General features: G+C 44.5%; 1 protein-coding gene across 1 annotated transcript in view; it reads left to right on the forward strand.

Annotated features, from left to right (window-relative positions):
* SPON1 (spondin 1) overlaps nucleotides 1-24,862 on the forward strand; it is a 599,663-nt gene that overhangs the window by 551,706 nt on the left and 23,095 nt on the right. The window contains exons 9-10 of the mRNA XM_068259659.1: nucleotides 6,440-6,580; nucleotides 8,131-8,206. Coding sequence (XP_068115760.1) covers nucleotides 6,440-6,580; nucleotides 8,131-8,206 — 217 coding nt within the window. The remainder of the gene's footprint in view (nucleotides 1-6,439; nucleotides 6,581-8,130; nucleotides 8,207-24,862) is intronic.

Raw genomic sequence — 24,862 nt, forward strand, 5'->3', positions numbered from 1 at the left:
ACATCAGTTTTTGAAACGGAGTAGCCCTTCAAGGGATAGCATGAAAAGCACAGTTATTGGCTATCCGGATTAAAGCGGCTTAAAGTGAACTAATCTTCCTTTCACAGCCACTAGAGTGCTCTTAGCAGTCCCAGCTCACATTTTCACATAATCGGCACAACATGTCAGAAATTGAAACTGGTAAATATGAAGCATTCACACATATAGAGAGCACCTTATGTTTGTGTTCAGAAAATTTGTTGATGGCTTTTGCTGATCTACAACTTTAGAACGTGCATACTGTTTATGAAAAGCAGTTCTCCTTATGCAGGTGTTTTCGGTTTTTTTTGTTTGTATTTTTTTTTCTTTTTCCTCTATCTTACTTTCAGACTTGTTTTGTGGTTAGGTTGCCATCTAGTGGATAAAAGTACATATAGCTGACATTCAAGGGGAACACTATGTTTTTGCCTGAAAACGACCAGATTTTACTGCTACCAAAGCATGCATTTTGTTTTGTACCAAAGTACAAAAAAATGCAATATACCTGCAAAATAAATAAATGCCTAAAAATAAAAAAAATCTGTTGTTTTATAGGTCTATACTGCACTGATCATCTTTCCCCACAGTAGTTACAAAAGAGGTTCTTTATTTGTTCTTTAGAAACTCTACTGTTGAGGGATTTGTGAAGAAGAATGTGGTAAATTTTTAATCTATCTTAGGCCCCCGTTAATGTACAACTTTTAGCGAATGATCAGATTTTCAGTTAGGTTATTCAGATCAGATTGTATAAAAACGAGAAGCTGGTGGACCTTATTGATATCACACAATCACATTTAATGATCATTTCCTTAAGGAACTGCTTGATCAGCAGGAAATGTGTTTTGACACATAAGAACGCGGCTGGTATGGGAAAGCACTTGGTCATGATTTCTTTAAAAATTTGTAACCTCGTCAAACTAGCACTTTTTAAAGTTGCCCTCAAGTGACATGTAACATGATGAGGTAAGCATAAACCTATTTTCTTCCGAGTTTTCTGCTACGAGATAATTTTTATCTTATATTTAAAATAACTTTCCCACATTTTTCAACTAAAAAAGTACAGAAAACGAGGTGACTAAGGACCGTCAAAATTATTTTGAGTATTTTTTTTCCTTTCTGTTGGCTTCAAAAAGGCATTTTATTGACAAGTTTAAAATTAACCCCCAGGAGAAAAAAGTTAATTGCATATGGGCCTATGTCTATGGCTTAAATGCAATTCACTTTTTCTCCCAAGTTTTCTCCAAGTAGATATTTTTACATCGTGTCATAAAATGCATTTTAACCACTTCAGCCTACAGCTTCGAAAATCTTATGCATCCAAGCAATGTTCACCTCCCATTCATTCGCTAATAACTTTATCGCTACTTATCAAAATTAATTGATCTATATCTCGTTTTTTCCGCCACTAATTAGGCTTTCTTTAGGTAGTACATTTTGTTAAGAGCCACTTTACTGTAAATACATTTTAACAGGAAGATTAAGATAGAAATGGAAAAAAAACATTATTTCTCAGTTTTTAGCCATTATAGTTTAAAATTAATACATGCTACAGTAATTAAAACCCATGCATTTTATGTGCCCATTTGTCCCGCTTATTACACCATTTAAATTACGTCCCTATCACAATTTATGGCGCCGATATTTTATTTAGAAATAAAGGTGCATTTTTTCAATTTGCGTCGATCACTATTTACAAGCTTATAATTTTAAAAAATGTAATAAGATACTCTCTTGACATGTATATTTAAAAAGTTCAGACCCTTAGGTAACTATTTATGTAGTTTTTTTTTTTTTAATTGTAATTTTTTTTATTATTTTTTTTAATACAAAAATGTATTTGGGTAATTTTAGTTTGGGAGGTAAATAGCCAATTTTAGATGTAAAATAATGTATTTTTTATTCAATACAGGTATGTGGGTGCAGTTTACTATTTGGCCACAAGATGGCCACATTCAAAAAGTTCCTAGATGCGAACGATGTCGCATCTAGGAACTAAAATGAAGAGAAGTTGTTTCCTGGGGGCAGAAATACCACGCTCTCTGATGAGAAAGCGTCGGTATTTCTGCCGGGGACTTGGATCGGTGAATGGGAATTATATTCCCATTCACTGATCGGGGGGGCAGCGGGAGGTAGCGGGGGCACGCGCGGGCGCGCGCCCGATCGCGCGCAACACACGGCTGCAGCACCACTGCCTATCTGGACGGATATATGCGTCCAGATATGGCGAAGTGGTTAAGCCACCAGCAAGCAAAATAATACTCAAATACTGTTTTCAATTTTTAGGTACTGTTTTCAATTTTAAAATGCTAAAAAGTTATTTTAAAGACAATATGAAAATTATCTCCTTGGAGATAACTCAGCAAAAAAAAGTTAATTGCATATGGGCCAATGGCTCATATGCAATTAACATTTTCTCCTGAGTTTTCTCCAAGATCATATTTTAAAATGTGTCAATAAAATGCCCTTTAAACCACAAGCAAGCAAGAAAATGCTCAAAATAATTTTGATAGTACTTTTTAACCTACTTTTTGGTCTTTTTTCAAAATTGCAAAATCTAATTCTAGATAAAATATGAAAAATTAACTCCTAGGAGAGAAAGGGAATTACATATGGGCCAATGGCCCATTTCTCTTAGTTTTCTCTTAGATGCTATTTTCACACCTGGGGCCATATGCAATTCACTTTTTCACCTGAGTTTTCTCCTAGGAGATCATGTTTCACCTTCTTTTTAAAATACCTTTTCAGCATTTTGCAGTTGAAAAAGTACCAAAAAGTGAACAAGTACCTTCAAAATTATTTTGATTATTTTCTTGCTTGCTGGTGGCTTAAAAGGCATTTTATTGACAAGATCTGAAAATATCACCTAGGAGAAAACACAGAAGAAAATGTGAATTACGTATGGGCCCTTGTCATACAATGCCCTTTAAACTACCAGCAACAAGCAATTAAATACTCAAAATAATTTTGATAGTACTTTTTCATCAACTTTTATGTACTTTTTAAATAATAATTGTAAAATGCTTGAAATTTATTTTAAAGGTAATATGAAAATTATCTCCTAAGAGGGAACTCAGGAGAAAAAGTTATTTGCATATGGGCAAATGCTTTTTTAAGCCACCAGCAAGCAAGAAAATACTTTTGCCTGTACTTTTTCACCTACTTTCTTGGTACAATTTCAAGTGCTGAAAAGTTATTTTAAACAGAAGATGAAAAAGTATCTCCTAGGAGCAAACTCAGGAGAAAAGTGAATCTCTGCCTTCACAAGCTTTAAATCTGGAGGATAAACTACAATCTAGAGGGTCCACTTTTGACAAGATCCTTTTTCAAGGGAATCTGGGGACGAAGCCGTAAAAAAGAGCGCATGTGGCAAGTGAAACTAAATCCACTGCGCTCTAATCCAGAACACTTCCCACAGAGTTGCCCCAGAGCGCTGCTCCTGTCTTACTTGGGAGGCAGTAAGTCACTGTAGAAAACAGAAAGGAAAGGGCAGAAAGGAGCGCTCTCTGGTGCATTAACTTTTTAATATGCTTTCTATGAGCAAATAAAATCACACGTGCAATGTAGGATAAAAAATATTGCACTTATCACACTGAAGAACTGAATCACCGCGTCCTCTGGATGTTTAATCCGTCCTGCACGCCTCCTCACTGTGGCCAGTAGCGGGGCATCCAATTGGAATATAGCGACAGCGGATCAGGGAACGCGGGGCGATGATGGCAGCTGCCTTGCGCCTATTGCGTCATGACGCGTTTCGGCGTTCCACGCCTTCGTCAGATCCAGAGGACGCGGTGATTCAGTTCTTCAGTGTGATAAGTGCAATATTTTTTATCCTACATTGTACGTGTGATTTTATTTGCTCATAGAAAGCATATTAAAAAGTTAATGCACCAGAGAGCGCATGTGGCAAGTGGACTAATTGGGCGCCACCATAAAAACCAATAGAAAATATTGGGAATTGGCTGCCGGAATGGAAATTTGGGTGCTTGGTAAATAGTGGGCACCCAAGTGCTGATATTTTTGGGTCGCTTATGGTGGCACCTGAGAATTTGCCGGGGGGGTGTGTTTCCGTGGATGCGATCATCACATCGCAGCCAATGGAAATGGAGCCTTAGGTAGCTAGTGTGCGGGGGAGGTTTAGGTGTTAGGTAGGTAATTTGTGGGGAGTTAAGGGTTAGGTAGGTAGTTTGTGCAGTGGGGGAGTTAAGGGTCAGGTGTTAGGTAGGTAGTTTGTGTGTGCGGAGTTAAGGGTTAGATGTTAGGTAGGTAGTTTTTGTGTGAGGGGGTTAAGGGTTAGACGTTACATAGGTAGTTTGTGTGGGGGGGTTAAGGGCTAGGTGTCAGGTAGGTAGTGCAGTGGGGGAGTTAGGTTTAGGCATTAGGGAGGTAGTGTGTGCGGGTGGGGGGGGGGGGTTGAGGGTTAGGCGCCGGTGGGAGGGTTCTTTGTGAGAGTAGAGTTAGGTATGGCCATAGTAAAATATTGTTATTTATTACCGATATTTGCACTTTTATAGTAAAATATTAATATTTAACACCAATATTTTACTCTCAGCCTTACTGCACATCCAAATTTCCAGGCACCTTTTTGGGATCGATGCATCTGAGGTGACATGTAGCATGATGACATGACATGTGTATGTACAGACTTAATCCTACTTAGAACTAGGCTGTATTCTGTCTTTCTTTTTATCTCTATGTAAGGGTTAAACGGTACAAGAGGAGACCAGTGAGATAAACATGAGTACACATGTTGTCTGTGTTTCCTTTTATTTCATGGCAATGGCTACTACACCAGTGCTTCATGTTTCCACTTCAGAGTTGGAATTTAACCCCGTTACATTGAAAATACGAATGCAAGACTCCGGAAAAAAAAACTACCATTACTACTACACATACAATTAAATATCTTGTGAATGTATTTTCAGTTCAAGTTTGCTTAAAGATTCTAGCACTCTAAAAAACGGTTTCTCTGAAATCCGCAGCTTATCTTGCTGATAATTAATTAGAGGTTATAAAACTCCTATGTAGCTGAGTATAGCACGTTTAACATATATTAGTTCAAGATCATTTTTGAGCGATTGTTGGTAGGTAAGTTGCATAAGATGACTCGCGCAGGGTTATGCCTAAAATGAGAACAAATACAGATGATCAAGGAATTTCCTTCTACACACAAGTCTATGACTTGGAAAGGCGGAAAGGGTTTCTAATTATTTCTTTTTCCATCATGAATGGGAAGGAAATCAATCATTCAACAGCTTGACTGAAAATCCCTCAGCTAGCATTTCTTATTTGAAGCCATCAAATGTGGGGAAAGCTCTCTCTGACATCTACATAATGAACTTTAATTAGGCTAAATTCTTTGTTGCCTGGAGTAATTTAATTATGTGTACATATACATTTTGAACTGGAAAAAAATATATTTTATTAGTGTCAAATATCTCCTGGAACACAAAATGTTTTTAGTTAAAACCTCATAAACTAAATACATTTGGTCTTGTTATCTGGCCTTGTGTAGTGTAGCTTGTACATTCTAGAACTGCTGCTACTAACAACTCTTCCTCCTGCTCTACAGTTTTGGAGAGGGCATCATTGTCCTAACCTTCCACTGACGCAGGCTAGAGGAGGTGTGGCCATGGAAGCCAGTCACCTTCCTTGCCACACCCACCTTGGTAAAAAGAATCTAAAGATGAAGAGGATGTTCACATCACACATCGAGACTGGAGATGATATTTTTTTCATTATAATAAAAGCTGTCACATTTCAGAGTGAGAAAACATTTTTGGAGTTTGAAATGCCTTGAATTTTACTTGTGGATATTATATTATAGGTGCTCACTGATGATACAATCTTTTTTGTCCAGTCTTATAATTTCTATGTAACATGAGGGACTACCTAAAATATCTATACAAAGTACATTTACACCGTTTACTCTTCTACTACATAGATTTGGTAAGATTGGACAAAACAAAAATTGCATCATTGGTATACATAAAAAAATGTTATTTACAACTGGTTAGTGTGATGTACAAATTCTCTTTGTAATGACAGAACTCCTCCTCATTTGCCTCAGTGTGCTACTATAGAAATGAGTCTTTCAGACCCTAGCCATTGCATGGGATCTAGGGATGTAGCATGTGGACTTGAAGGAAAGTGTTATAGTGAGTGGAATGCCTTAGGGAACATGTGTTATATTAATTGAATCATGTTCCTAATGAAAGCGGGATGTAGTTTTGTAGTCCACCTTGAGTGTGGAGTGGACCCCTGTTGGGTAAGTATGGTAATTATAGGTTGGGGATGTTGGTCATTTCTGGGGAGGGTGAGATGGAAATTAGAAGAAAAGGTCCTGGAATGTGACTTTAAAGACTTATAATGAGTAACTGAGTGCTTAGATAATAACTGATATTTATTCCTCTGACCTTTCTAGTCACCCAACAAACCTACCATACCGCAAGACAAAATAAGACCCTTGACCAGCTTGGACCATCCGCAGAGCCCGTTTTATGATCCTGAAGGAGGACCCATTATTCCGGTTGCTAGAGTTGCAATTGAAAGAATTGCTAGAAAGGTAAGCAGTTTAACATTAATAGGTTACATTGATACCTCTCCCACCTGTATATATAAATATATTTGTTTCACCACTATCACAAAATAGTAGTAAAAGTAGTAAACAGCAATTTTAGTGTAGAAGCTTCAAATAGAACTACTTGCTGCTCTTTAACCCATTCTAATTCTGGAACTATGACCGACATTGGCACTTTCCAGTTCAGCACCAATGTCGGAAATAGTGCGACACAGGAAAACATTGCTGCCACTAGGGTCGCCATTGCCGGATCTAGTCCAGCACGATGTCAGCCCCTTTAGATCAAAGTGTCAGACAAAGTTCAACACTTTGATCAACCCATGCCTGGCCACTGTGCCACATAATTTAAACATTTGGGCTCACAACTAGGGGCGCCGTTGCTGGACCTAATTCAGTACGGAATCAGGCTACAGGTATTTTTCATCCCCTTCAGCAGGACTGGTTCTAGACTTTTTGCTGCCTGATGCAAACTTGTGTAGTTGCACCCCTCCCCCCCCCATCCCGATTTCGAACGATCGCACAGCACCCAAACATTTTGACCCTCGCTATAGGTAGGTAGCCAGGTATAGATGCCCACTGTATAGGGTAGCCAGGTATAGTTGCCCCATTATAGGTAGCTAGTATAGTTGCTTCCACTTTACTTTGTTGCATCTGCTGTAATCTCTTTAACTGATTAACATTCATTTTTTTCTGTAGGTATGCTGTAATTTATTGCACAATTTGTTTAAATTGCCTAGGCATACTTATAAATTATCATGAAGTAAGCTTGGGCAACAACAACTGAGCATATTTATATTATTGATATTTGGTATTGGTAACTTGTGCATGGCCTTGTAAACACCTGTCCCTCAGAAGGGCTCACAATCGAATCCCTACCATAGTCATATGTCCATCGTAGTCTAGTGCCAATTTAGGGGAAAGCCAATTAACTTATCTGTATTTTTTTGGGATGTGAGGAGCAAACCCACACAGACACATGTAAAATACCCAAACTCCTTGCAGATAGTGCCTTAGCTGGGATTCAAACCTGGGGACCCAGCACTGCAAGCATATGACAATAATTGACATCATCAGCGGGTAGCTACTGTGAGCGAGCACTGTAAAAACGGCGCAGGAGATTTGGGCGCAGCCGGTGCCATCATAGGCCATTATAGAATAAAATTAAAAACCTATTTGAAAAGTGCATATTTTTGTACTTACTCTAATAATAACTATCATAAAACTTCCTTTAAGCATATATTTTTAAAACCCTTGAATAGAGATGAGTATTTCTTTATGTTGTTGTGTTTTGCATCTGCCTAGCTAATTGCTTAAGAGATGTAACAGGACTCTTCAGTCATCCGCTTTAAATCAAGCAGCATGAACCAGCAGAGCTATTATCTTGTGTGAGATACAATAGTGTTGCCTAATGAATATATGCAGAATAATGCTCTACCTTATCACAGGGAAGCATCCAGCTCTCATTAGTATCCCGGGGATCATTAATTGAACCAGCAGCTCACCTGCTTCATTAATTAGGAATTTTCCTTTTACAGGGAGAGCAGTGCAATATTGTCCCCGACAACGTAGATGACATCGTGGCTGATCTGGTCACAGAAGAAAAGGAAGAAGGTAAAAATAACTCAGTTGGTGAAAAAAGTGTTTGGAATTGAGTTTCTATGCTTGTTTTATGTTTTTAATTAATTAGTCCATCCTAGAAACATAACATCTTTAAAGTGAACCCAAGATCAGTGATATGAAGGCTGCCATATTTATTTCCTTTTTAGCAATACCAGTTTCCTGGCTGCCTCTAATACTTTCAGCCATAGACCCTGAACAACCTGTTGGAGCAGAGTGTTTGGTATGCAAAGATAGGCATCCAGTATAACAAATTATAACTCTTTACTGAAGAAAACACATGCAGGGATATATCATACACCATCATCAGGAAATGCAGCTTGTTTAGAACAGAGATAATAAACTGTGAATACAGGAAACAACAATCCCATACAGATCACAATTGCATTTCACACAAAGTGACATCTTGTGGTTGTTTTACTATACTGCAGTTTAACCACTTGCCAACCGGCCACTACCTATGGGCGTCGGCTCCCCCAGGACCACGTAACGCTGATCGGCAGCGGCACCCTGGGGATTGATTAGCCGGGGATTGTGCGCTAATTCCTGCAACGTCAACCCGCTGGCCAATTAGCAGCACCGGTGGGTTGTAAACACTCCGATCTCGCCGATCTAAGTGTATAATACACTTTGTTAAGCTAACAAAGTGTATTATACAGGCTGCCTCCTCCCCTGGTGGTCACAGTGATCGAGCGACCACCAGGGGAGGAGGCAGCCTTTGTAGTAATGACACAAGCACACTGATTCTGTCCCCCCTGCCCTCTGATCACCCACAGCACCCCTCAGACTCCCCTGATCACCCCCTCAGACCACTGTTAGCACCCAATCACCCCCTTAAAATCACTCATCAATAACCCCCGTCACTATCTGTCAACGCTATATTTTACATTAGGTCCTAAACTGCCCCCTGGGGGCTCTTGATCACCCCCCCCCCCACACACACACACACACACACACACACACACCCTCAGATCCTCCCCAGACACCCCTCCTCCTCGTGCACTGTATACAATCATTCTCCCCTGTAATCACCCACCCACACCCTCAGATCGCCCGCAGACCCGCCCTCAGATCACCTCCCAAGTGCATTATTTATATCTGTTCTCCCCTCTAATCACCCACTGATCACCCATCAATCACCCCCTGTCACCACCTATCACTACTACCCATCAGATCAGACCCTAATCTTCCCCTTGCGGGCACCCAATTACCCGCCCACATCCTCAGACCCCCCCTGATCACCTCCCCAGTGCATTGCTTGCATCTATTGTCCCCTCTAATCACACCCTGATCACCTATCAGTCACCCTGTCACCACCTGTCACTGCTACCCATCAGATCAGACCCTAATCTGCCCCTTGTGGCAGATCACCTCCCCAGTGCATTGATTGCATCTAGTCTCCCCTCTAATCACCCACTGATCACCCATCAATCACCCTCTGTCACCACCTTTCACTGCTACCCATCATACCATCATACCCATCAGATAAGACCCTCATCTGTCCCTTGCGGGCACCTAATCACCCGCCCACACCCTCAGATCGCCCTCAGACCACCCCTAATCACCTCTCCAGTGCATTGATTGCATCTATTCCCCCCTCTAATCACACCCTGAGACACCCATCAATCACCTCCTGTCACTACCTGTCACCCCCTACCACACCTACCCATCAGATCAGGCCCTAATTTGCCCTGTGTGGGCTCCTGATCACTTGGCCAAACCCTCAGATCCCCTTCCGATCACCTCCCCAGTGCATTTTATTCTCCCCTCTAATCACCCACTGAGACACCCATCAATCACCTCCTGTCACCACCTGTCACCCCCTAGCACTCCTACCCATCAGATCAGGCCCTAATCTGCCCCCTTGGGCTTCTGATCACCTGGCCAAACCCTCACCCGCCCCACCGCAGTGACAGAATTTTTTTTTCTGATCACTGCAAAAAACACTGATCACTGCAAAAAAATAACTGTGGCACTGTGAAGATCAGTTTTGATTTTTTTTTTTTTTTTAAATCAAAACTCAGTGACCACAGCTTTCTACTTCACAAGTACTTCCTTTTACTAGGTAGGTGCTCTTTTTCCTGGGTAGTCTCAGAGGAATACCCCCTAAATTTAGCAGGCCACCATGGCAAAAAAGGGGTATTCCGCTGAAGAGGCCCCCGAGATTCTGGCCCAGTGGGGTGAGTGCGATTGAGAAGCCTCATCCGACGAATCATCCAGGCCAGAATACGAACCGGTGAACAGCAGTGGCTCTCTGACCGATAGCAATGACGAGGTTGAGGTCCCAGCTAGAGCCAGGCGTACCACACCTAGTGTTGGGCGAACATCTAGATGTTCGGGTTCGGGCCGAACAGGCCGAACATGGCCGCGATGTTCGGGTGTTCGACCCGAACTCCGAACATAATGGAAGTCAATGGGGACCCGAACTTTTGTGGTTTGTAAAGCCTCCTTACATGCTACATACCCCAAATTTACAGGGTATGTGCACCTTGGGAGTGGGTACAAGAGGAAAAAAAAATTTAGCAAAAAGAGCTTATAGTTTTTGAGAAAATCGATTTTAAAGTTTCAAAGGGAAAACTGTCTTTTAAATGCGGGAAATGTCTGTTTTCTTTGCACAGGTAACATGCTTTTTGTCGGCATGCAGTCATAAATGTAATACATATAAGAGGTTCCAGGAAAAGGGACCGGTAATGCTAACCCAGCAGCAGCACACGTGATGGAACAGGAGGAGGGTGGCGCAGGAGGAGAAGGCCACGCTTTGAGACACAACAACCCAGGCCTTGCATGAGGACAAGAAGCGTGCGGATAGCATGCTTTGTACCACCATGCAGTCATAAATGTAATAAAGATAAGTGGTTCAATAAACAGGGACCACGCGGCAACGCTAACCCAGCAGCAGCACACGTGATGGAACAGGAGGAGGCGCAGGAGGAGAAGGCCACGCTTTGTGAGACACAACAACCCAGGCCTTGCATGAGGACAAAAAGCGTGCGGATAGCATGCTTTGTACCGCCATGTAGTCATAAATGTAATAAAGATAAGAGGTTCCATAAACAGGGACCGGCAACGGTAACCCAGCAGCAGCAGCAGCAGCAGCAGCACACGTGATGGAACAGGAGGAGGCGCAGGAGGAGAAGGCCACGCTTTGTGAGACACAACAACCCAGGCCTTGCATGAGGACAAAAAGCGTGCGGATAGCATGCTTTGTACCGCCATGTAGTCATAAATGTAATAAAGATAAGAGGTTCCATAAACAGGGACCGGCAACGGTAACCCAGCAGCAGCAGCAGCAGCAGCAGCACACGTGATGGAACAGGAGGAGGCGCAGGAGGAGAAGGCCACGCTTTGTGAGACACAACAACCCAGGCCTTGCATGAGGACAAAAAGCGTGCGGATATAGCAGCAATGCTTTTTGCCGCCATGCAGTCATAAATGTAATACAGATGAGAGGTTCAATAAACAGGGACCGGAAACGCTAAACCATCCCAGATGTTCATCGGTCATGTTACTTGGTTGGGGTCCAGGAGTGTTGCGTAGTCGTTTCCAATCCAGGATTGATTCATTTTAATTTGAGTCAGACGGTCTGCATTTTCTGTGGAGAGGCGGATACGCCGATCTGTGATGATGCCTCCGGCAGCACTGAAACAGCGTTCCGACATAACGCTGGCTGCCGGGCAAGCCAGCACCTCTATTGCGTACATTGCCAGTTCGTGCCAGGTGTCTAGCTTCATGCCCGGTTTCAGGTCCAGCGGTGCCAGCCACAAATCCGTCTGTTCCTTTATTCCCCTCCAAATTTCCTCCCCTGTGTGCTGCTTATCCCCAAGGCAGATCAGCTTCAGCAACGCTTGCTGACGCATGCCAACAGCTGTGCTGCACTGCTTCCACGATCCTACTGCTGCTGGTGCTGGGTTAGCATTTCCGGATGAGGTACAGCTTTGAGATGCGTTGGAGGAGAAGGAGTCAGAGAGGTAGGTGCTGCTGTTGTTATCCAGCTGTTTGCGGCGTGGGCAACACCCGCGCCGTAGCAGGTGAGGAATCGCTGCCAGGCTCCACAAGGTTCACCCAGTGCGCGGTAAGGGAGATGTATCGACCCTGGCCGAACGCACTCGTCCAGGTGTCAGTGGTGAGGTGAACCTTGCAGGCAACGGCATTCTTCAAGCTTCGGGTTATTTAGCTGACCACGTGCTCATGCAACTCAGGCACTGCAGAGCGCGCAAAGTGGTAGCGGCTGGGAACCACGTAACGTGGGATGGCCACTGACATCATGCCCTTGAAGCTGTTTGTCTCCACCACTCGATATGGCAGCATTTCGCAGGCCAGAAGCTTGGCTATGCTGGCTGGCTGTTACTGCCACGGCCCGGGGGTCATTTGCTGGCAATTTCCTCTTGTGCTCAAACATCTCAGAGACAGACAACTCAACCGTAGCGCTGCACACCGAAGGGCTGTTGGTTGTTGTGTTTGATGAACACTGGGAGACCTCAAGAGCACTAGTCCGGAAAGTGACAGTGTCAGCATCGTCTGATGTTTGTGAATGTTGTGAACCACGCAATGGCTGGGCTACTGCTGCTGCTGAGGCGGGTCTGGTGGTGAGTCTGGTGAACCCAAGGGAAGCAGTGTTGCTGGTGGTACCCTGTCCTGCCGCGTTTGCCCACAGAGTGGGATGTTTGGATAGAATGTGGCGGCTCATGCTGGTGGTGGAGAGGTTGTTAATACTTTTCCCCCTGCTCAGGCGGGTCTTGCACACCTTGCAAATCGCCATGGTAACATCCTCAGTGCAGTCTTCAAAGAAAGCCCAGACTTTAACTGGCTGAGGACTCGGACCTCGTGCGTGATGTGCTGGTGCTGCTTAACCCACTGCTGGACGCTTGAGAGGTCATCCAAGTAATTATCTGGTCCTGTTCTTTTGGATCTGTGAGGGTTGTTGTCCTGGACAACATGGGCAGTATTGAGTGGGTTTTCTTGGGTGCTCCCCTGTGGCCTGTACGTGAACCGTCAGGGGAAACACCTCTTCCCTTGCCCCTCCCTCTTTCACCGGATTTCTTCCTCATTTCACTTATCCTTAAAGTACACGCTGACTGGCAGCAGTACAGTGGCAGTACAGAAATGCTATACAGTGGTGGGTGAGCGGTGTACCACTATTGTCAGCAGTGACACAGAGCACAATGCTATACAGTGGCGGGTGAGCGGTGTACTACTGTTCCCAGCAGACACAGAGTGGAAGTAAACACAATGCTATATAGTGTGGCTGAGCCGTGTACACAGAGTGGCATTAAACACAATGCTATATAGTCTGCTATATAGTCACCCCGAACAGGGTGATGTTCTGCAGAACCCGAACAGTGGCAAACACTGTTCGCCCAACACTACTGGGAGGGAACGCAGATTTTAGTACCTAAACACACGATACAACATGTTTTCCGGGGTCGGACTCTGAGGCACATACAGATGGTCCCGATCATCATCCTCATCATACAACTCTTCTCCTGAGTCTGACCCACCCACCACCTCTGCCACCCCAACATCCCCAGACACAGACCCCTCATCGTCCTCAACATTAACTTGGGATGCTGGCCTGAGCCAGACCTCCTCCTCCACATCAGGCCCCATCATCTCCTCAATGGCAGCCCTCATTAATCGCTCTGGCGACGGACTGATGGACACAACGTTCTCCTCCGGGGAGGGCTGCTGCTGACCACTGGCTGCTGGGGTGGATGTTATAGCTTGCGTGGGGCGTTGGCTGTTGCTGTTGTTGGGAGTGCTGCTCACAGCGGAGGTCTCTGGGGAACTCATGTTGAGCTCATATAGTGGTTGACGGTGAGTGGAGTATTACTGATCCCAGCAATATACACACTGACTGGCAGAGTACGCAATGCTATATAGTGTGGCTGAGCGGTGTACACAGAGTGGCAGTAAACACAATGCTATATAGTCTGGCTGAGCGAGCGGTGTACTACTGTTCCCAGCAGAATCAGAGTGGCAGTAAACAATGGTATATAGTCTGGCTGAGCGGTGTACACAGAGTGTCAGTAAACAATGGTATATAGTCTGGCTGAGCGAGCGGTGTACTACTGTTCCCAGCAGAATCAGAGTGGCAGTAAACAATGGTATATAGTCTGGCTGAGCGGTGTACACAGAGTGTCAGTAAACAATGGTATATAGTCTGGCTGAGCGGTGTACACACAATGCTATATAGTCTGCTATATAGTGTCAGTAAACAATGGTATATAGTCTGGCTGAGCGAGCGGTGTACTACTGTTCCCAGCAGAATCAGAGTGGCAGTAAACAATGGTATATAGTCTGGCTGAGCGGTGTACACAGAGTGTCAGTAAACAATGGTATATAGTCTGGCTGAGCGAGCGGTGTACTACTGTTCCCAGCAGAATCAGAGTGGCAGTAAACAATGGTATATAGTCTGGCTGAGCGGTGTAAACAGAGTGTCAGTAAACAATGGTATATAGTCTGGCTGAGCGGTGTACACAGAGTGTCAGTAAACAATGGTATATAGTCTGGCTGAGCGGTGTACACAGAGTGGCAGTAAACACAATGCTATATACTCTGGCTGAGCGAGCGGTGTACTACTGTTCCCAGCAGACACAGAACAGTAAACAGAATGCTATATAGTGTGGCTGAGCGAGCGGTGTACCACTATTCCCAGCAGACACAGAACAGTAAACAGAATGCTATATAGTGTGGCTGAGCGAGCGGTGTACCACTATTCCCAGCAGACACAGAACAGTAAACAGAATGCTATATAGTGTGGCTGAGCGAGCGGTGTACCACTATTCCCAGCAGACACAGAACAGTGAACAGAATGCTATATAGTGTGGCTGAGCGAGCGGTGTACCACTATTCCCAGCAGACACAGAACAGTGAACAGAATGCTATATAGTGTGGCTGAGCGAGCGGTGTACCACTATTCCCAGCAGACACAGAACAGTGAACAGAATGCTATATAGTGTGGATGAGCGAGCGGTGTACCACTATTCCCAGCAGACACAGAACAGTAAACAGAATGCTATATAGTGTGGCTGAGCGAGCGGTGTACCACTATTCCCAGCAGACACAGAACAGTGAACAGAATGCTATATAGTGTGGCTGAGCGAGCGGTGTACCACTATTCCCAGCAGACACAGAACAGTGAACAGAATGCTATATAGTGTGGCTGAGCGAGCGGTGTACCACTATTCCCAGCAGACACAGAACAGTAAACAGAATGCTATATAGTGTGGCTGAGCGAGCGGTGTACCACTATTCCCAGCAGACACAGAACAGTAAACAGAATGCTATATAGTGTGGCTGAGCGAGCGGTGTACCACTATTCCAAGCAGACACAGAACAGTGAACAGAATGCTATATAGTGTGGCTGAGCGAGCGGTGTACCACTATTCCCAGCAGACACAGAGTGGCAGTAAACAGAATGCTATATAGTGTGGCTGAGCGAGGTACACAGAGTGGCAGTAAACATAATGCTATATAGTGTGGCTGAGCAAGCGGTGTACTACTATTCCCAGCAGACACAGAGTGGCAGTAAACAGAATGCTATATAGTGTGGCTGAGCGAGGTACACAGAGTGGCAGTAAACAGAATGCTATATAGTGTGGCTGAGCAAGCGGTGTACTACTGTTCCCAGCAGTGACACAATGACAGGGGGGACCCTGGCTAGCGTGGCTGGAGCGCGAACTACCCTGCCTGCCTACCCAAAGCTAAACCCACAGACAAATGGCGGAGATATGACGTGGTTCGGGTATTTATTTACCCGAACCACGTGACAGTTCGGCCAATCAGAGCGCGTTCGGGTCCGAACCACGTGACCCGTTCGGCCAATCACAGCGCTAGCCGAACGTTCGGGGAACGTTCGGCCATGCGCTCTTAGTTCGGCCATATGGCCGAACGGTTTGGCCGAGCACCGTCAGGTGTTCGGCCGAACTCGAACATCACCCGAACAGGGTGATGTTCTGCAGAACCCGAACAGTGGCGAACACTGTTCGCCCAACACTAACCACACCCCATGTCAGTGGACAGCAGGATCAGACTCAAGGACAGCAGAGTGGTGCTAGCGCTGATCTGAGTTTTCTTGGTGGGTCATGCACCAGCAGTGTAGCAGTAGCGTAGAGGTAAGTTACAGAGAGCTCTTTAATGTACAGATTTCATACTTAGAAGTAGTGTCGTCTGTGTATCTAGTCACGGAAATTCCACAAAAAAGTATGTGGAGAGAATGTCTGTATACCCGCTCTCTATTGCGGCTGACAAAACACAGTTTGTGCTTTAAAAGGTATTAAATATTAGCTTTTTAACACATTCTTATAGAGGAACTTAAACTCAAGAATGAATTTAATTCCAATCAGTAGCTGATAACCCCTTTTCCCATGAGAAGTCTTTACCTTTTCTCGAATAGATCATCAGGGGGATCTGTATGGCTGATATTGTGGTGAAACCTCCCACAGTGTGATGTCATGACCATGGTTTTGACAGTTTGCTGTCTGTGAACCTTTTTGTATTGTGGGAAATAATTGCTTTTTCCAACCGCCAAGCAAGCAATATCTCCCTCTGTACATAGAACTCTCAGTAACAAACATTCCATACAGATTACCTGACAAGAAGAAAGATGTCATCACCTGTGATAAATTTCAGAATGTAAATCAAGGAGAGGAAAGATTTTACAATGGGCAAACACTGACTAAACAATCTATAAATGAACATTGCAAAAAATAAACAATTTTATTAATTATGCTATTTTCACTTTAGTTCCTCTCTAAAGTGTACCTGAGATATCATAATAAAAAGATTTGATACTTGCTCGAGTCTTCCTCCAGCCCCATGAGCACCAATGCATCCCTCGCTGTCCTCTCGAGTGCCTCCGTTCAGCCACAATCAGTCCCGGTAATCTGGCTCAGTCGCACCAGTCGGCTCTTCTGTGTATGTGCGGAGGGGCTGCGCATGCGTAGAAGAGCATCTCCAGTTTCATCTCATGACATCTCAGGTTTCCTTTAAATGTCTGTATAGCCCAGCTCTTACACAGGCACAGAAGGATGCAAACTGAAATGGAAAGACCAGTGTAAAAAAATTTGAATAACAAAATGTTGTGGGTACCACTGATCCGTGTCAAAGCAATTTTTTTCTACAAATGTGAATTTCATTTTGAGAGTTTGGCTTTGAAGACAAACCTTTCTCTTGCCCAGCTTGTCACAGCTGGTTTATCAAGCGCTCAGCATGCATGAGTACACCCAACTCTCTTCTACATTTCATAAGCTGGGCTAGCAGCTTATATGAACTTGCAGGAAAGAAAAAACATGCTTTAAACCAGACACAACGTTAAAGGACCACTATCGCGAACAATTTTACAATTTAAAATACTTGAAGGTGCAAAAATAAAAAGTTAACTTCTCCCTGAATAAAATGTGAATAAATTACTTTTCCCCTCTGTTGCTGTCACTTGCAGTAGGAAGTAGAAATCTGACAGAACTGACAGGTTTTGGACTATCCAATCTTCTCCTAGGAATTCACAGGGTTTTCTTTAATACTATACCTGTTCCTGCTGCCGCGATCCTCTCCGTCTACTGGTCCTGCTTCCTGTGTGGTCCTCTTCAGCTTCCTCCATGATCCTCTCTTGGCAGCAGAAATCCTCTTCCCAGGCACCGCAATTCTCTTCCCCAGGCACCGCGATCCTCTTCCCCAGGCACCGCGATCCTCTTCCCCAGGCACCGCAATCCTCTTCTGCTGCTTGATGTACAGGGAACACCGGCCACCTTCCGCTTCACAGATCCGCTGAGTCATCCATTCTGTGCGTGCTGCCCTGGGTCCTCCAACTTCTGTGCGCATTGCCCTGCCTGTACACTAGCAGCGCACGTACGCCAGGAGTCATGCATGACTTCATGCATGACCCCCAGCAATGATAAGTGTATTCAGTTGAAAGGCCAAAAACAGACAGAAATAGAACAAAAAAGCTAAATATACACAGTTTTTTCCAGGAGTAATGTGTCTTTTTGTCCGCTACTAAAATTTTAAATAATAATCAACGTTTTCGCAGTATATCATCTCATTTGTTATGTGGTCTATGTCTCCAGACTTGTGAAACTTGTATTTAATGGCTACTCAACTTATTACAGTGGTCTGAGACTTGTAACACTGCAAAGCATGATGGAGTAAGAGTATCTATGGAGCATGGATGGTTCTTTATGAGCCAGAGCTTGGCAATTCTGCCCAGACAGCAGTATCGTGGCTAACAGTATTTAGCAATTTGCAAATCCCACTCCAAATCCAATCTGAATCAGATGCAGGGTCTGCCTGTTGCTGGACACACAGTCCCTCCTCCTAGATGCAGGTATGGGGGGAGTGAACTAAAAGCACCCTGAGCAGGGGCGCCTAAAGCCACTGGCACTAAAGGCAGCTGCTTGGAGCGGCATGAAGGGGGGGGGGCGCTGCTGCGGAGGGAGACTGCGGCTGATCGGCGCTATTACAATCAGCTGCGGCTGCTCTGATCGTGGTTTATTTACACCACGTCCTCTGCCGCCTGTATCCACGCCCCCCGCCCAGGCCCAGCCAATAGACTTGCAGCCAGGAAATCACTAGAGTCCCACCCACTCCACCTCCTCCTAATAGCCTATCCCACCCCTCTCCTAGCAGCAGCCGCACGATTTGTTTACTGTGTGGGTGCGGTGCCACCTCTAACTCCCCCGCCAGCCAGAAGTTCGGGTCCCTTGGCTTCCCACTGTCTGACCCATTGAAGCATCCCCTGTGTCCCCGTGTGACGAGCAGGCAGAGCTGAGCTGCAGGGGGGAGACTGGGATCAGCGCAGCAATGCTGATCAGTGCAGAGGAGAGAGGAGGACGAGGCAGCTGTGCACTGTGTGAGCCCAGAGCTGTGTATATCGGCATTGTAACGTGAGCTGTACGATGCTGGTATACACAGCTCTGAGCTGCTCACAGTGCACAGCTGCCTGTCTGGAGACTGACAAACATCCCCTGACCCCTGCTCTTATCAGCTCTGCTTCTGCCAGGAGATGGTCACTCCTGATAAAAACCCTCGCTGACCGTCAGGTGCTGGGGGGAAGAAAAGCAATATACAGCTGCATACATGCTGACAGTGGGGGGAAGGGTTGGGGAGATGAACAAGGGCACACAAAGTAATCTAGGACTTTGCTCTGGGTGCCCATACATCTAGCCATGATAGGCAGATCAACCAAGAGACAGATTTCTCTCTGAACGAATCTGATCAGAGAGAGATCTGTCAGCTGCCCATACACCACAGTCTGATTCCCGATCAATTTCATGCTGAAACTGATCAGGAATTGGACTTGTGACGCCGCATTGGACCGTCCGACGCTATCCCATAATGTAAATTGTGTCCCCAGGTTCCCTGTGCAGTATAGGTTACCTGGCAGTGTCCGTCTTTGCTCTGCCTCACATACATGTGCCCTACGTGGTTGCTGGCGTATATGTGGTTGTGTATGTGACATCACACAGTCAGGCACATATACGCTGGTAACCACCCGGGGCGTGTGTATGTGAGGCAGTGCGGAGACGGAGCCATTGGTGGACACAGACAGGTAACGTATACTGCATGTTACCATTATTTTTTGGTGAAAGATTGCTGCATTAAGATTATTTTCTGCTGAAACATTGCAGCATTATGATTATTTTATGGTGAAACATTGCAGCATTAATGTACCCCTGATGCCGGTATTTTTAATATGTTTTCCTCCCTGGTGCTGTGTGACTAGCAAACAGCGTCATCCTCCTACCTCCAGCACTCCCTGCGGCCCCGTTCTGACATCACATATGAGCAAGGAGGAAGTGGCAGTTCTTCCTCCCTGTGCCCGTGCTCAATTCAGCCCCTTCCACCTGCCGCTTTAGTTCCCGTTATGATCTGCTGCACACAGCACGCAGGGGAGCTGCGCTGTGTGCGGTCTTGTGGTGATTGAGGTTGGAGGGATATCCGACCTCAATAATCACGTCCGCACACAGCGCAGCTCCACGGCCCGCTGCATGCAGTGTTTCATGAGCGGAACTAGAGCGTCAGGTGGAGGGGGCTGCATTATGGATGGGCAGACGGGACAAGGAACTGCCACTTTCTCCCTGTCCACATTTGACGTTCTGCTCAGTCGAAGATTAAGACTGAGCAGAATGGGGTCTACAGGGGGCACAGGAGGGGGAGTATGGTGCTGTGTGCTAGTCACACAGCACCAATAACGTAAACGATATTAAAAATATTGGGACCAAGGTCTGGGTCAGGGGTACTTTAAGATTATTTTCATGGAGGGGGGGGGGGGGGGGGCGCCACAGGTTTTCTTGCCTGGAGTGACAAAATGGCTAGAGGCGCCCCTGACCCTGAGGGAAAAAAACACAGAGACAAAATATACAAGATTTACACTATGTCAGCTTTTGCCTCTTTCTAGGAATGATAACTTATAGTGGAGAGCGCAGGTGGAATACAATTCTTTTAAGACTGTGTTTTTTCTGGATCATCGGATCCTGCAAACTCACACAGACCTACTGATAGACTGGCTCGGTTCTATTCACTTCTTTTTTTTTGCAAATGAAAAATGTAGAATGTGGTCCTCACAAAGGGAAGTTGCAGATGGGCAACCAACCACTGCAGGCATGTGGAGATGAACAAACCCGACTCTACTCGGGTATCCAGCCCAGCCGGATGCGGTCACGCTCTTGATACACAAGAGCTAAATGGTTCCAAAGCGTGGCAGAGCCACTAATGAGGCAAATAGAATGCCCCTCCCAATGAGGGTGAGAAGCACTCAGCTCAGAGCACCCTTTGGCACTTTATTCGGCCTGAGGAAGCGAGCATAGACCCACAAAACGCGTTACCAGTGCATATTGAAATTCATTAATTACATAAATATGTCTTCATTGAGGTAAGCTACCTCACTTTTTTCTATTTTATGTGTTCTTAACCTAGTTTTATTGATACCCTGGGTGCCTCTTTCCCCCTTCTGTGCTCCACCTAGATGGCATCACTTGAAAGATGAGCAGGAGACCTAGAATGTACATGTGTTTGTATAATGTAAGCAGATGAAGAGCTGATCATGATAGATGAGTGACTGCTATATGACAACTGAAATATGTTCAATCGATTGGGGATCCGTCAAAGTCTATGAAGACATTTTTCCTACTTGGCTTGAAATCGGCTCTAAATTATGTTATTCCCATAATGACGTGTTTTAAAAAAGTTCTTCTCTCTTGCATCTTCTGCCTTGATGCTCTCAATGTTATTTTCCTTAAACTTCTGCTCAATCCATTATTCTTTTAAGAAGAAATTTGATATGCGTCCCAATGCCATACCAATGATAAATACCCTCATCTAGAAGCAGCACCCTATCAGTCGCGGCCTATCTTTAATATTTAAAATAAAGCATGTCTGCCCAGAGCCCTGATTCTAGATTGAGCCGATGACAAGAATTGATTGTGATTATGCAAAAAGTATGCTTTGTTTGTCTGGAAATCAAGCAGCCATTTTTCGCTCCTTGCAATCACTCACTGCCGCTGCCACGGCTACGGAGGAGAGGGAGAAAAAATGAGTTCTTTATTTGTCAGCCGCTGCCCTCAAGTGGTCCTCGAAAGATCTGCAAGATTTATGATTAAAGGGGCCGTTCATCAAGCTCAGCGGAGCACACAAAAGGCGGGAAAACGCCACTTGATGGATTCTTGCTATTTGGGGATTTTTATGTGATTTATCAGAAAGCATTGTGAGGTTCTCGCAAGGTATTTTCCTGTCTGACACAGACTTAAATTACCTCAGCACATTTGCAGTATTTTATGTCCTGCCTCGAAAGCGATCTTGCATTGTAAAGCGCACCTGTACCGGATTTGTTTTGCAGCAAGTTGATGCAGGGTCACAGTTATCACATACAGTTGAAGAAGTTTACAGTGAAATATTTTAAAGGGTCCCTGAAACATGGTGAGGTAAACCCGGGTACATATAATATCAAGACAACTTAGAGCTTGTTAAGGAAAGGTGGGGGGAAAGGCTGTGCATCCCTAAACACATGTTGTAATTGAATGATTAATCGCACAGGCATACACCGCCTCTGCCAGACTGAAAAATGCATGCCCTGCATCCAAGACAAGTGCTAACATATTAAACTAGGAGGAACTTTAGCTTCCAATATGGTTTGCATGCAAAGTATATTATACTAGACACTTGCGCCACGGTGAGGCAAACCTCCGGGCAAGTGACCTAACCTAAATTGAAAACCTTGGGAGCAGCTAAGCAAAAAAATGTGTAACTTACATTTGGTTGAACAGCGAGGAGAACGCCAGCGCATACCATTAAGGCTGCATCTGAAATGACCACCAGCTCAGTGTGAAGCACCTAAATAGATTTTCTGCACACTTCGCATTCAATTCAGATGCAAATCATATTCAAATCTGTTACTACTTATCATGCAAACAGGAAACTCAGGAGGAGGGGCTGGGAGCAGCTAACCTGACAGTTACATAGTTACAAAGTTAAGGAAAGGTGGGGGGAAAGGCTGCGCATCCCTAAACACATGTTGTAATTGAATGGTTAATCGCACAGGCATACACCGCCTCTGCCAGACTGAAAAATGCATGCCCTGTATCCAAGACAAGTGCTAACATTTATTAAACTAGGAGGAACTTTAGCTTCCAATATGGTTTGCATGCAAAGTATATTATACTAGACACTTGCGCCACAGTGAGGCAAACCTCCGGGCAAGTGACCTAACCTAAATTGAAAACCTTGGGAGCAGCTAAGAAAAAAAATGTGTAACTTACATTTGGTTGAACAGCGAGGAGAATGCCAGCACATACCACTAATGCTGCATCTGAAATGACCACCAGCTCAGTGTGAAGCACCTAAATAGATTTTCTGCACACTTCGCATTCAATTCAGATGCAAATCATGTGCAAATCTGCTACTACTTATCATGCAAACAGGAAACTGAGGAGGAGAAAACTTAGAGCTTGTCTTTATTTACTTTTTATTTTTACGCATTTCAAGAGTTACTAGACCTGTGTTTTATGTATGCAAATGAGGTAGTCAAGCTGCAGTCAGGTGCAGCCACAGCTCTCCCGAAGAGCAAATAGAAACAAAACACTTAAATCTGGCAGCGCAAACAATCACTGATAACATTAACCACTTCCCAACTGAGGGGTTTTACCCCTTGACCACCAGAGCAATTTTCACCTTTAAGCGCTCCTTCCATTCATTCGTCTATAATTTTATCATTACTTATCGCAATGAAATGAACTATATCTTGTTTTTTTCGCCACCAATTAGGCTTTCTTTAGGTGGGACATTATGCCAAGAATAACTTTATTCTAAATGTGTTTTAATGGGAAAATAGGAAAAAAATGTGGGAAAAAATTTATTATTTTTCAGTTTTCGGCCTTTATAGTTTTTAAATAATGCATGCTACTGTAATTAAAACCCATTAAATGTACTTGCCTATTTGTCCCGGTTATAAAACCGTTTAAATTATGTCCCTATCACAATGTTTGCCGCCAATATTTTAATTGGAAATAAAGGTGCATTTTTTTTCAGTTTTGCGTCCATCCCTAATTACAAGCTCATAGTTTATAAAGTAACAGTGTTATACCCTCTTGACATAAATATTTAAAAAGTTCAGTCCCTAAGGTAACTATTTATGTATTTTTTTTTAAATTGTAAATTTTTTATTATTTTTTTTAATTACAAAAAAAAAAATTTGGGGAGTGTGGGAGGTAAGGAGTTAATTTTTTGTGTAAAACTAGTTTATTTGTGTGTAAAAAATGCTTAGGGTGTAGTTTTACTATTTGGCCACAAGATGGCAACAGTAACTTTTTGTTTCATGCGACCTGCAAGCGTCCTTCCGGACGCTTGAGGGAAGTAGAAAGAGGCTGGGAGTTTGTTATTTCTCACAATGATCGCGCTGCTCAGCCGAGCGGCAGCGGATCATTGCGGGGCTTAGATCAACGAACGGGAATGGATTTTCCCGTTCGTTGATCTCTGGGCGAGCAGGCGGCGGCGTGTTTACTAGCGGCGGGCGGCGTGTTTACGAGCGGGAGCGCGGAAAGTACGGATTTCTCCGTCCCTGGGGGTTAAAGGATGGAAAAAGGGACGGAGAAATCCGTAGGGGCGGGGGTAAAGTGGTTAAACCTCAAAGCTAAGTATTCGTTTTTGTTGGAAGCTGCTGTACAAGTTTCAGACATCAATTTGAACCCCTGAAAGTGAAAATAGAAATAAGAGATGCCAGCAAAAGTTCTAAATACCACTGCTACTACTACACATGCAATTATAATTTTTGACCTATTTGGCCTATTTTTTTTTTAAGGTTTTGTGAAAGGCAACATATTTTCTACCCTAACCACCCCCCCCTACCGGTGGTGCCTAACCCTAACCACCACCCCCCCCTCATTCCCCGGTGGTGCCTAACCCTACCCACCCCAATAGAGATATCCCAACGCTGCAACCCAATCTTTAACAGAACCTGGGAGTCAACCAGCAAAGTCCCTCATCCACCATAGGGTTACTTACACACACAGAACAAAGATGATGGGTTTCTACCTGGATTTAAGGCCGGCAGGCCAATTTTATTGCAAGTGCCACAGTGCAGAGCACAACGTTTTGACCGCAGAGGTCTTTCTCAAGTGCACTTGAGAAAGACCTCTGCGGACGAAACGTTGTGCTCTGCAC

This window comes from Hyperolius riggenbachi, chromosome 11 (genome assembly GCF_040937935.1).
Source record: "Hyperolius riggenbachi isolate aHypRig1 chromosome 11, aHypRig1.pri, whole genome shotgun sequence".
NCBI classification, from domain to species: domain Eukaryota; kingdom Metazoa; phylum Chordata; class Amphibia; order Anura; family Hyperoliidae; genus Hyperolius; species Hyperolius riggenbachi.